Genomic DNA, 13,022 nt, shown 5'->3' with positions numbered 1-13,022 from the left:
CTTTGGTCAACAACCTTCAGGAATCAACCTTGGGTGGAGTAAGTGTCCATGTCAGGGTTGAATGTATGTTCACACATGACTCTGCTCATCTGTCATGTGCAGAGAGTGCACCTAAAGACAACCTCAATCCCAGGAGTGTGAGCTGACCACAGGTAGGGTGAGGTATATCATTAAGGATACATCATGAGAAGAAGGCATGAGATGTGGAGAGGACAGTGGAAGCTACATATGACGAGAAGTAACAGGTGACGGAAAGATGAAGGAGGTATTAATAGGCCCACATAGTGAAATCAATGTCATATAATTTCCTCTTAACCAGGGCATTGCATGTATTGTGTAGGCTGAAATAATGCACATTTGAAAGAGAATATTAATGACCTTATCCTGGAGGAGTTCACCTCTACACACATGGCTACAAAGTCAAATACACACCGAGCACCTTCACAACTGTTTTATTAACAATATTTAAAATGAACAATACATTTGAAGAAGCCATTAAGGGTGGAAGAGAGGCTGCTGAACACAGCATCCCTGGATGTGGCCTTCTCAGGGTGTCAGAAGCAGGCTTTGCTCCCACCACTAGCTTCTCACTTTGCCTTCAGCTGGTTTCGGGGTGCGGTGTATCTGACTCTGGCCCCCAGTCCACTGTCCAGCTGCTTCACCATTTACATTATCATTCATTGAGAAACTGGCGGTCCCAAACCTGTGTTAAAGGAATAACAAATATGTTAGGAAGATGTCATGAAGAGTAGAAAACAAAGAGGGGTAATGCTGGCATATTGTTCTCAATATTGAAAACAGAAGATAGAAAAGGAATCAAACCAAGCACACATGCAGCGAGCACACATGCAGAGCACACATGCAGAGAGCACACATGTAAACAATCACACATGCAGTAAGCACACATGCAGCGGGCACACATGCAGAGAGCACACATGCAGAGCACACATGCAGAGAGCACACATGTAGAGAGCACACATGCAGCGAGCACACATGCAGCGAGCACACATGAATCGAGCACACACGCAGAGAGCACAAATGCAGAGAGCACACATGCAACGAGCACACATGCTGCGAGCACACATGCAGAGAGAAACCATGAAGCGAGCACACATGCAGAGAGCACACATGCAGAAAACACATGCAGAAAACACATGCAGAGAGCACACGTGCAGCTAGCACACATGCAGAGCACACATGCAGAGCACACATGCAGAGAGCACAAATGTATCGAGCACACATGCAGAGAGCACACATGCAGCGATCACACATGCAGACAACACATGCAGCAAGCACACATGCAGCGAGCACACATGAGGGGAGCACACATGCAGAGAGCACGCATGCAGAGCACACATGCAGCGAGCCCACATGCAGACAAGCACACATGCAGAGAGCACACATTCAGAGAGCACACATGCAGAGAGCACACATGCAGCGAGCACACATGCAGACAATCACAGATGCAGACAAGCACACATGCAACAAGCACACATGCAGAGAGTACACATGCAGCAAGCACACATGCAAAGAGGAGACATATGCAAAGAGCACACATGTAGACAATCACACATGCAGACATGCACACATGCAAAGAGCAAACATGCAAAGAACACAAATATAGACAATCACATATGCCGACATGCACACATGCAACAGGCACTCATGCAGCAAGCACACATGCAGCGAACACACATGCAAAGAGGACACATGTAGACAATCACACATGCAGACAAGCACACACGTAACAAGCACACATGCAGCAAGCACACATACAGCAAGCACACATGCAAAGAGGACACATGTAGACAATCACACATGCAGACAAGCACACATGCAGACAAGCACACATGTAACAAGCACACATGCAGCAAGCACACATACAGCAAGTACACACACAAAGAGGACACATGTAGACAATCACACATGCAGACAAGCACACATGCAGACAAGCACACATGCAGCGAGCACACATGCAGACAAGCACACATGCAGAGAGCACACATGCAGACAAGCACACATGCAGAGAGCACATATGCAGAAAGCACACATGCAGACAAGCACACATGCAGAGAGCACATATGCAGAAAGCACACATGCAGAGAGCACATATCCAGAGTACACATGCAGACCCTCACACATCCACAGAGCACACATGCAGATAGTACACATGCAGACAAGCACACATTCAGAGAGCACACATGCAGAGAGCACACATGCAGACAAGCACACGTTTAGAGAGCACATATGCAGAGAGCACACATGCAAAGAGCACACATGCAGGGAGCACACATGTAAACAAGCACACATGCAGAGAGCACACATGCAGAGAGAGCACATGCGGACAAGCACACATGCAGACAAGCACACATGCAGAGAGTACATGTGCAGAGAGCATACATGCAGAGAGCACACATGCAGACCAGCACACATGCAGAGAGCACACATGCAGAGAGCACACATGCAGACAAGCACACATGCAGACAAGCACACATGTAACAAGCACACATGCAGCAAGCACACATACAGCAAGTACACACGCAAAGAGGACACATGTAGACAATCACACATGCAGACAAGCACACATGCAGACAAGCACACATCAGAGAGCACACATGCAGACAAGCACACATGCAGAGAGCACATATGCAGAAAGCACACATGCAGAGAGCACATATCCAGAGTACACATGCAGACACGCACACATTCACAGAGCACACATGCAGATAGTACACATGCAGACAAGCACACATTCAGAGAGCACACATGCAGAGAGCACACATGCAGACAAGCACACGTTTAGAGAGCACATATGCAGAGAGCACACATGCAAAGAGCACACATGCAGAGAGCACACATGTAAACAAGCACACATGCAGAGAGCACACATGCAGACAAGCACACATGCAGAGAGCACATGTGCAGAGAGCATACATGCAGAGAGCACACATGCAGACAAGCACACATGCAGAGAGCACACATGCAGAGAGCACACATGCAGACAAGCATACATGCAGACAAGCTCACATTCCGAGAGCACACATGCAGACAAACACACATGCAGAGAGCACACATGCAGAGAGCACACATGCAGACAAGCACACATGCAGACAAGCACACATGCAGAGAGCACACATGCAGACAAGCACACATGCAGACAAGCACACGTTCCAAGAGCACACATGCAGACAAGCACACATGCAGAAAAGCACACATTCCAAGAGCACACATTCAGAGAGCACACATGCAGAGAGCACACATGCAGACAAGCACACGTGCAGAGAGCACACATGCAGACAAGCACACATGCAGAGAGCATGTTAACTACAAAAGAGGGTATTGCTTACTGGCACACTTCACAGTGCCCTTGCATCTTGTACACGCTAGTTCCCTGTAGAGTGTAGTCACCTGATGTAACTTTGTCATCAGTTTCCCCCTTAACGTAATATAAACCCCATGACTCTGCTGTGCCAACAACATGAAACAAGGGTTCCCTGTACTAGCTGGGAACCCCTTGAGAAAGACATCTAATTGAAAGTTTTCATAAACTACTCTCCTCCCTGTTTAAGATCACAGGTGACACATTTCACATGCATTCTCTGTCTTCTGTCCTGATGAAGGTTCTCTAATATAATTAATCAATCAATCAGAGTATTTGTAAAGCGCACTACTCACCGGTGAGGGTCTCAAGGCGCTGAGGGGAGGGGGTAATGATGAAATGATACCAGAGAGTGGATAGGTTAAGGATTTGTATAAAATCAGCCCTCATTAGGTAGATACATGTAAACTATCCGTTTCACTATACACAATACAGAGTCATCACATCTTTTCCCAAAAGTACCACAGATCCAGAGGCTGTGTTGTACATTATTCAGCTAGCATTCTTTGACATATGTTTAGGGTGTTTAATTTGAGAAGGTGATGTATTAAAAAATGAAATCATTCAATTTCCGATATTTTAAATTGATTGAAATCCTTCCAGATAAGGCAATGACCGTGAAAGGGGCCACACTGGAATGGCTTTGATTTTTCAACTGGCTGATGATATATGAAGTACCATGAGGCTTCATATCACTAAATGCATCCTTAATCTGTGAAAATGCATCGTGTTGGAATTACTCTACATAACATTATTTTTCTAGCTCCTCAGTGAGATCCTTAGTCGCATTGCAGCCCTGATCCAAGTTTTAGTTCCAGACATGACAAGAGCACACCAAGTCAATGGGTGTGCCAGAATGCGTGACACTGCAGAGCCCAATAAGGCTTTGCAAGATGTCAAAACAAACCAAGAACTGTGATTTATTCATTAAAATCCCCAAACATTCCCTTAGAAAAGTATTAATGTAGTTGTCATGGTAACCCCATGACTCCCTGAGACCTGGGGCCTTAGAGGGTTTTGGAAACAGAACAGAAACTAAGTGAAGCCCTACAATTCCTGTTGGATTTGACCCTCTCTGCAGGGTCATCCCATACCCTTTTGCCTTTAACCCTCCTGTTGTGCTAACTTCAATGTTTGGTGGCTTTAACACACGTCTAGCTAGGGCTAAAGTGCTTGCACTCTCTCCTTTACAAATTGTAAAATTGGCTAACACCCAATTGGCACATTTAATTTACTTATAAGTCCCTTGTAAAGTGGTACTACAGGTACTCAGGGCCTGCAAATGAAATGCTACTAGTAGTCCTGCAACACGCATTGTGCCACCCACTTGAGTAGCTCTTTAAGACATGTCCAAGGCCTGTCATTGCAGCTCGTCTGTGTAGTTTTAAAGGGCCATTTAGACCTGGCAAAATAAACCCTTAGCCAGGCCTAAGCCTTCCTTTTTAATACATGTAAGTCATCTCTAGGGTAGGCCCTCAACAACCCATAGGGCAGGTTGTATTGTATTTTAAAAAGTTGGACATATATTCTAAAGTTTTACTTCTCCTGGTAGTGAAAAACTCTCAACTTTGTTTTTCACTATTGCAAGGGCTTCCTCTCCCATGGGATAGCATTGGGTCACCATGTTACATTTAATACGTGTTAAAGTTCGTTTGAGAGCAGGTATTCTCATGTTTGGTGTCTGAACATTTATAATTTAAAATGCCTTTTAATAATGAACTCAGATTTTGAGTGACAGTTATGAAAATGCCACTTTTAGACATTTGTTTTTTGCATGAACTAACCCATTGGTGCCTGCAGCCTGTTTTCTGAGTCACGTGACTAGTTGTAGTTGGCAGATGGCCTTTGTGTATTCCTCCCAAACTGCTATACAATAGAGACTTTGGGTGTTGGCAGGATGGGCCATCTTGACTTGATCGGAGGGGCAGAGCTGTCACCTGTTACATTTGCAATTTAAAGACCCTCACTCTAGCCTGTTATGATTGCAGACAGACTGGGGCCAGGGCAGGTGTGCAGGCATTGGCAACAGGTATAAAAATAGGACCCTCGGATCCACTCTTTAGTTCTCTCCTGTAGCAGTAGTTGTAATAGCAGTAGTAGCAGTAGTAGTAGAGGTAGGAGTAGTAGTAGCAGTATTAGCAGCAGTAGTAATAGTAGCTGTAGTAGAGGTAGTAGGAGTAATAGTTGCAGTAACAGTAGTGGTAGTAGAAGTAGTGGTAGGGGAACAAATAGCAGTAGTACTAGCAGTAGTAGTGGCAATAGTAGTAGTAGTAGTAAAGATAGTAGTAGCAGTAGTATTAGCAGTAGCAGTAGTAGCAGCTGCAGCATTAGTAGTAATAGTAGTAGTGGAAATAGTAGAGGTAGAAGTAGTAGAATCAATAGTATTAGTAGTGGTAGTAGAGGCAGGAGTCGTAGTATTAGTAGCGGTAGTAGCAGCATCAGTAGGAGCAGCAGTAATACAAATAGTAGTAGAGGTAGTAGGAGCAGTAGTAGGAGCTGTAGCAATAATAGCAGTAATAGTAGTAGCAGTAGTAGGAGCGATAGTAGTGAAGGTAGTAGTAATAGTAGCATTAGTCATAGCAGCAGTAGTAATAGTAGTAGTATTACCAGTAGTGGTAGCAGTGGCAGTAATAGTAGTAGTAGCAGTAGCAGTAATCATTACAGTACTGGTATTATAAGTAATAGTTGAGGTAGTAGTAGTAGTAGTAGTAAAGGTCATAGTAGTATTAGTAGTAGTAGAGGTAGTAATAGTATCAGTAATACCAAGAGTAGTGGTAGTATGAATAGTTGTAGCAGTAGAAATAGTAGTAGTACTAGCAGTAGTAGTAGAACTAGTAGTAGCAGCAGTAATACAAATAGTAGTAGTAGCAGTAGTAGCAGCAGTAGTAGCACCAGTAGTAATAGTGGCATTAATAGGAGTGGTAGCAGTAGAGGTATTAGTAATAGTTGCAGTAGTATTAGCTGCAGTAGTAATAGTGGTAGTAATAGCAATGGTGGTAATAGTAGTAGTAGAAGCAGTAGCAGTAATAGTTATAGTAGTGGTATTACAAGTAGTAGAGGTAGAAATAGCAGTAGTAGTAAAGGTCATAGTATTAGTAGTAGAGGTAGTAATAGTAGCAATAGTAGTAGTGATAGTTGAGGTAGTAGTAGTAACAGTAATACCAAGAGTAGTGGTAGTAGAAATAGTGGAAGAGGTAGAAATAGCAATAGTACTAGCAGTAGTAGTAGCAGCAGTAGTAGTAGTATAGGTAGCAGTAGTAGCAGTAATAGTAATCCAGCAAAGCGCCACAATAACGCTGTTGTGGAAACGAGCCAACCGCGGTGTCGTTAGGCGGGGCAGGGACTGCACACTTTCTTGTAGATCTGGCCCATTGTGTATATGTTTCATGCAACCCCTCTTTTAGACCAAAGCAGGTCGGCACATAAGAGAATGGGAGGGGGTCACAGACACTATTTGCAGTAATATTAGTGAGCTGCTTCTGTGTTAAATCTTGAAAGCATTTCACTATCGCTGAGTATTCGATATAAACATATTTAGCATGTGGAATAGTCTACCTGTGGACTGTCAGTGACCTGGCCAAAGAACACATGAAAGAGGTGACGCTGGATCATATATTCAAAGTTGTTCTGGGCCCACCAAACCCTTAAGATGTCCCTGCCTGTCTCCATCACCATGAGTCTTGGCTGATGACTCCCTGGGTAGGCCTTCTGACACATCCTAGACACAATGAAGAGCACTGTGTAGTTTCTGAATCCCCTCCCCAGCCCCCCACCACACCACCACCACATCCTGGATCCAGGACAGCAGGAGCAGCGCCTCTAATCCTGGTCCAGCGTACTGAGACAAGTCCCTTCAGATGTAATCAAAGTGCAGATGTCCCTCAGGCTCAGTTGGTCTGGCTCTCAGTCTGGAATACTGAGTACAAGGATATGTGAAACTGGCAGCCAACAATTACCAACCACATCATAGTTTTCGGGTCTGATCCTAAAATTATTGACTAACCTCTCATTGCGTGATCTCGATAGATGTCACGCAATGGTTGCCTTGGCCTTTCAACTGAGCCATGACCAGGAAGCCTGACCACCATATTTAGTGGAATCTGTTGGTCTTTGGAGGAGAGAGTTGAGCTGTGACGATGTGCTTCGGTTTTACAAGAGGTGGTAATGTCCTCTGATGGCATTCCAGGTCTTAGACCCATTGTGACCCATGATATAGTGATAAACTGAAGTCCAAAAAAGAGCAGATTAAAATAGCATAAACAAAATGGCCTAACCATCCCTGCCCAGAAGGCAAGGAAATCTGTGTACTTTTCTGCTACAAACACATGCCACTCTGAAGGGCAACAAATTGTTGAGAAGCCCCTCTTGACTTACATCAGTGTCTCTCCCATGCAGTTGGGTGAGACCAGCATCTAGCACTGAGACTGCACTCACATCTGCTGCTCAACCTAGACTTACCTGAATGTCTCTCCACTCCATCAGGGGAGACGAGGATCTAGCACTGAGACAGCACTTATATCTGAAGCCTTCTCTAGACTTACACAAATGTCTCACCCTGCAGTCAGGTGAGATCACGATGTGACACTGAGACAGCACTTACATCTGCAGACCCCTAGAATTACATGAACGTCTCACCCCTGCAGTCAGGTGAGAGTAAGATCTGACACTGAGAAGGCACTTACATCTGCAGACTTCTCTAATCCTACTGAAGAACCCTAATAAAGGTGACACTGGTCCTGGGTTCTGGTGTTCCTGTCAAGGGAGAACCTGGTCTGGCGGTTCAAGCTGCTCTAGCCACCGTACCCTGTATACGGAAGACCTCGGCTGGAGGAAGACCCTTCGCCTATCTCGCGGCAAAGAGCTGGAACACCTTTCCTCTTCATCTCAGGCAGTCACCATTGTTACCTCAATTCAGGAAGGACCTTAAGACCTGGCTCCTCGACTGAAGCAAAGAGGACCAAAGCCGCATAGCGCCTTGAGACCCTTGCGGGTGAGTAGTGTGCTTTTATAAAGTATGATTGACAGATTGATTCATTGAGTTTCATCATCGACTGTAGTCTTCTCCCAGAACAGCAAAAACATTTTTTATAAACCTATCAGACATGCAGAAGGGTCAGGCGTTTCTAAGGGTTTGGCAAGCGATCCCACAAGGTTACACTTCAAGTGACCACCTAGTTTCAGAAAATGTTCAGGTCAGTTTCCACTTCTTGGTCAGAGGCAGCAGGGTCTTCTCTGCAGGAGATCTGTGGGGAGGCCATTTCTTTCAAATTGTCACTAACAGGCTAGTGACCAATTTTACCAATTTACATTGGCATTCTGGAACACCCTTATAATTCCCTAGTATATGGTACTGAGGTACCCAGGGTATTGGGGTTCCAGGAGATCCCTATGGGCTGCAGCATTTCTTTTGCCACCCATAGGGAGCTCTGACAATTCTTACACAGGCCTGCCACTGCAGCCTGAGTGAAATAGCGTCCACGTTATTTCACAGCCATTTTACACTGCACTTAAGTAACTTATAAGTCACCTATATGTCTAACCTTTACCTGGTAAAGGTTGGGTGCTAAGTTACTTAGTGTGTGGGCACCCTGGCACTAGCCAAGGTGCCCCCACATTGTTCAGGGCCAATTCCCCGGACTTTGTGAGTGCGGGGACACCGTTACATGCGTGCACTACATATAGGTCACTACCTATGTGTAGCTTCACAATGGTAACTCCGAATATGGCCATGTAACATGTCTAAGATCATGGAATTGCCCCCTCTATGCCATCCTGGCATTGTTGGTACAATCCAATGATCCCACGGGTCTGTAGCACAGACCCGGGTGCTGCCAAACTGCCTTTTCAGGGGTTTCACTGCAGCTGCTGCTGCTGCCAACCCCTCAGACAGGTTTCTGCCCTCCTGGGGTCCAGCCATGCTTGGCCCAGGAAGGCAGAACAAAGAACTTCCTCAGCGAGAGGGTGTTACACCCTCTCCCTTTGGAAAATGGTGTGAAGGCAGGGGAGGAGTAGCCTCCCCCAGCCTCTGGAAATGCTTTCATGGGCACACATGGTGCCCATTTCTGCATAAGCCAGTCTACACCGGTTCAGGGACCCCTCAGCCCTGCTCTGGGGCGAAACTGGACAAAGGAAAGGGGAGTGACCACTCCCCTGACTTGCACCTCCCCTGGGAGGTTCCCAGAGCTCCTCCAGTGTGCTCCAGACCTCTGCCATCTTGGAAACAGAGGTGCTGCTGGCACACTGGACTGCTCTGAGTGGCCAGTGCCAGCAGGTGACGTCAGAGACTCCTTCTGATAGGCTCCTTCAGGTGTTGCTAGCCTATCCTCTCTCCTAGGTAGCCAAACCCTCTTTTCTGGCTATTTAGGGTCTCTGATTTGGGGAATTCCTTAGATAACGAATGCAAGAGCTCATCAGAGTTCCTCTGCATCTCTCTCTTCACCTTCTGCCAAGGAATCGACTGCTGACAGCGCTGGAAGCCTGCAAAACTGCAACATAGTAGCGAAGACGACTACTGCAACTCTGTAACGCTGATCCTGCCACCTTCTCGACTGTTTTCCTGGTGGTGCATGCTGTGGGGGTAGTCTGCCTCCTCTCTGCACTAGAAGCTCCGAAGAAATCTCCCGTGGGTCGACGGAATCTTCCCCCTGCAACCGCAGGCACCAAAGAACTGCATCACCGGTACACTGGGTCTCCTCTCAGTATGACGAGCGAGGTCCCTTGAATCCAGCATCTCTGTCCAAGTGACTCCCACAGTCCAGTGACTCTTCAGTCCAAGTTTGGTGGAGGTAAGTTCTTGCCTCCCCACGCCAGACTGCATTGCTGGGAACCGCGACTTTTGCAGCTACTCTGGCCTCTGTGCACTTCCGGCGGAAATCCTTTGTGCACAGCCAAGCCTGGGTCCACGGCACTCTAACCTGCATTGCACGACCTCCTGAGTTGTCCTCCGGCAACGTGGGACTCCTTTGTGTAACTTCGGGTGAGCACCATTTCACTCCTCTTTGTAGTGCCTGTTCCGGCACTTCTGCGGGTGCTACCTGCTTCTGAGAGGGCTCCTCGTCCTGCTGGTCACCCCCTCTGTCCCCTGATACAATTGGCGACATCCTGGTCCCTCCTGGGCCACAGCAGCATCCAAAAACCTCAACCACACAACTTGCAGCTAGCAAGGCTTGTTTGCGGTCTTTCTTCAGGAAAATACTTCTGCACGACTCTCCACGGCGTGGGGCATCCATCCTCCAAAGGGGAAGTCTCTAGCCCTTGTCGTTCCTGCAGAATCTTCAGCTTCTACTGTCCAGTAGCAGCTTCTTTGCACCCACAGCTGGCATTTCCTGGGCATCTGCCCATCTCCGACTTGCTTGTGACTGACTAGCAGCGCCGCCATGGGGATTCTGACCCCCTTACCGCCAGCCTGTTTCTGGCGGTTTACACCGCCAGGAAGAGGCTGGCGGTAACGGGCATCTAGGGGCCCCCTAACAGGGCCCCAGCCTGCTTTTCACAGTCTGCCTAGCAGACAGTGAAAAGCGCGACGGGTGCAACTGCACCCGTCGCACACCTGCAACACCACCGGCTCCATTCGGAGCCGGCTTCAGTGTTGCCATTCCGACCTTCCCGCTGGGCTGGCGGGCGCTAACAATGTTAGCGCCCGCCGGCCCAGCGGGAAGGTCGGAATGGCACCAGCGGTCTTTTGACCGCGGTGCGGCCAAATGGCGGTTCCTGCCAGTCGGACGGCGGTCAGAATGACCCCCCTTGTCTTGGCATAAGTAACGGCTCTGCCTGGACATCCATTGTGTTGCTTGTGTCACTGTGTCCTCAAGGTGCAGGTTTTGTTGCTGAGGGTGTCATTAGTACTGAGGCAGAAGGAGGTTTAGATGGTTCTACTTAGCGTTCGAGGGACGGTGATGTGAGGGGCCCTCAGACCCCAGTGGTATTTAACGCTCCTCATGAAATGGACGCAGAGATCTTGTTTTGCACTTCATCTGCATTGTGTTTGCTCTTTACTGCTATTTATTGTACGCATAACAAGGTTTTTTTAATAAAGACGTTTCTTTATGCAGATAATTCTAAATGAAGTGTAGTGGTTGAAGTGGGAGGGATCAGATGGGCACGACAAGCCCATACTTTTTAATTTAAGAAAAATAGTTCCCCTACTTTTCGGAAAAGAGCTCCGTTCCAGAATGGTTAATTCCGAGAGTTGACATGGTTGGGCTGAAATGTAAGGCAGGGAGTCTGTGAAACCGAGGAGGGGCAGACGGCTAAACAAGCCTTCCTGCCAGGGGACTGCTGCCTGAAATAAATGTGCACTACTGGTTAATCTGTAAATGTAAAGGGTGCCTGGAAGCCAGCATTGGCTTTAAATGATGGAGTAACTGAAGCTTCCTGATGACACAGATTTATTCTTTTTGGGTGGTATTGCAAGGGAGTTACCAGCTCAGATGTGAAGTGTAGCTTTTAATGGACAGTTATAAAAAATATACTATGTACAGTCTGAATGTTACCAAAATGTAGATTTTGGAACCACTTTATATTCAATGTTTTTCTACATTTAGTAGCAATATATCTAAAACTGTGTGCAATCCAATTTAAAAATAATGTCTGGCACATTCAGTGACTTCTGTCACTGGCTGGGGCCTCATGGCACTAGACATACACAAGTCACTGTTCTCCGCTGCACCACCCAGGAGTCAGTTCAATGGCTCTCTGGTTACACACAGACCTCTGCAGAGCATTAACCAACAAGATTTGTGGTGTACGGTAGCCCACTGATTAACCTGACATGAATTTATTTCTTATTTAACCTGTGCCATATTTTGTACGTAGTTACCTGAAGGTGAAAGACTGAGAAAAGAAACAGAATGTTTTGTTTTTTTGCCACGCCTTTGACCCCACCTCCACGCTCACTAACCACGCCCCTTTGCACACAGCATCAAGGGTCCCATACTTTTTTAATGCGCTTCAACCACTGATGAAATGTATCTTGAAAATACGAAGAAAAGTGATGCAATGCGGGTTATGATGAAACATGGGGGCAGATTTAAGAGCCCCCTGTGCCATAATATCCCCACATTAGCATCATTTTTTTGACGCTAATGTGACGAAATTATGGCAAAAACGCTGCACCAGATTTACAAAGTCCTGCAATGCATGCATTGCACCACTTTGTAATCCCTTGCACCACATTATACCTGCACCAAACATAATGTATGCACTGGGGGCGTTCCCCCGTTAGGGGGGCTGAAAAAATGGGCAAAGAAATCTGGAAGATTTCTTTGAATCATTTTTTTCGGCATTTTTAAAGCCTGCTCAGAGCAGGCCTTAAAAGAGGGCACATCACTGTTTTCAAAGGGCCCCTAGGTACTGTTCAGGGTTAGCGTCACAATTTTGGCGCTAACCCTGACCGGAAAGAGTTACATAGAGCTATCCAGACAAACCACAGTCAGTGCTGTCAGTTACCTACAAAGGGGCAAGGAAAGAGCTATGGATCAAAGCGCTTGGAAGCCAGAAGTGAACAGTACAGAGACCCTAATTCATGCATGACCCAGGGACACGTCATCCATATTTTTTTTGCAATTTTCTATAGCGCTAACTCGTCCAAAGGCATTGAAGCGCTTTACATGAGCACCAGTTACGTAACACAAGGACACATTCA

At 46.6% G+C, this 13,022-nt stretch overlaps 2 protein-coding genes across 2 annotated transcripts in view; one reads left to right on the top strand and one right to left on the bottom strand.

Annotated features, from left to right (window-relative positions):
- Nucleotides 1-442: 442 nt before the first annotated feature.
- LOC138278820 (avidin-related protein 4/5-like) overlaps nt 443-13,022 on the bottom strand; it is a 36,869-nt gene continuing 24,289 nt past the window's right edge. The window contains exon 4 of the mRNA XM_069219330.1: nt 443-703. Within this exon, the coding sequence (XP_069075431.1) occupies nt 580-703 (124 nt within the window). The 3' untranslated portion in view covers nt 443-579. The remainder of the gene's footprint in view (nt 704-13,022) is intronic.
- Nucleotides 4,273-11,444, top strand: LOC138278824 (sericin-2-like). The gene is made up of 4 exons (XM_069219334.1): nt 4,273-4,343; nt 5,489-6,030; nt 6,121-6,312; nt 11,431-11,444. Exons 1-4 carry the CDS (start codon nt 4,273-4,275, stop codon nt 11,442-11,444), a joined length of 819 nt encoding a protein of 272 aa, XP_069075435.1.

The sequence above is a fragment of the Pleurodeles waltl genome, unplaced genomic scaffold (assembly GCF_031143425.1).
Source record: "Pleurodeles waltl isolate 20211129_DDA unplaced genomic scaffold, aPleWal1.hap1.20221129 scaffold_65, whole genome shotgun sequence".
NCBI classification, from domain to species: Eukaryota; Metazoa; Chordata; class Amphibia; order Caudata; family Salamandridae; genus Pleurodeles; species Pleurodeles waltl.
Note: the sequence above shows the minus strand (reverse complement) of the source record. Positions and strands in the feature narration are given on the sequence as shown.

Coding starts and splice junctions, on each gene's coding strand:
- LOC138278824 (XM_069219334.1), top strand. CDS start 4,273: ATGTCAAAACAAACCAAGAACTGTGATTTATTCATTAAAATCCCCAAA. Junction 4,344..5,488: donor TCCCTTAGAAAAGTATTAAT/GTAGTTGTCATG, acceptor TAGCAGTAGTAG/TAGAGGTAGGAGTAGTAGTA. Junction 6,031..6,120: donor TAGTAGTAGTAGCAGTAGCA/GTAATCATTACA, acceptor GTAGTAGTAGAG/GTAGTAATAGTATCAGTAAT.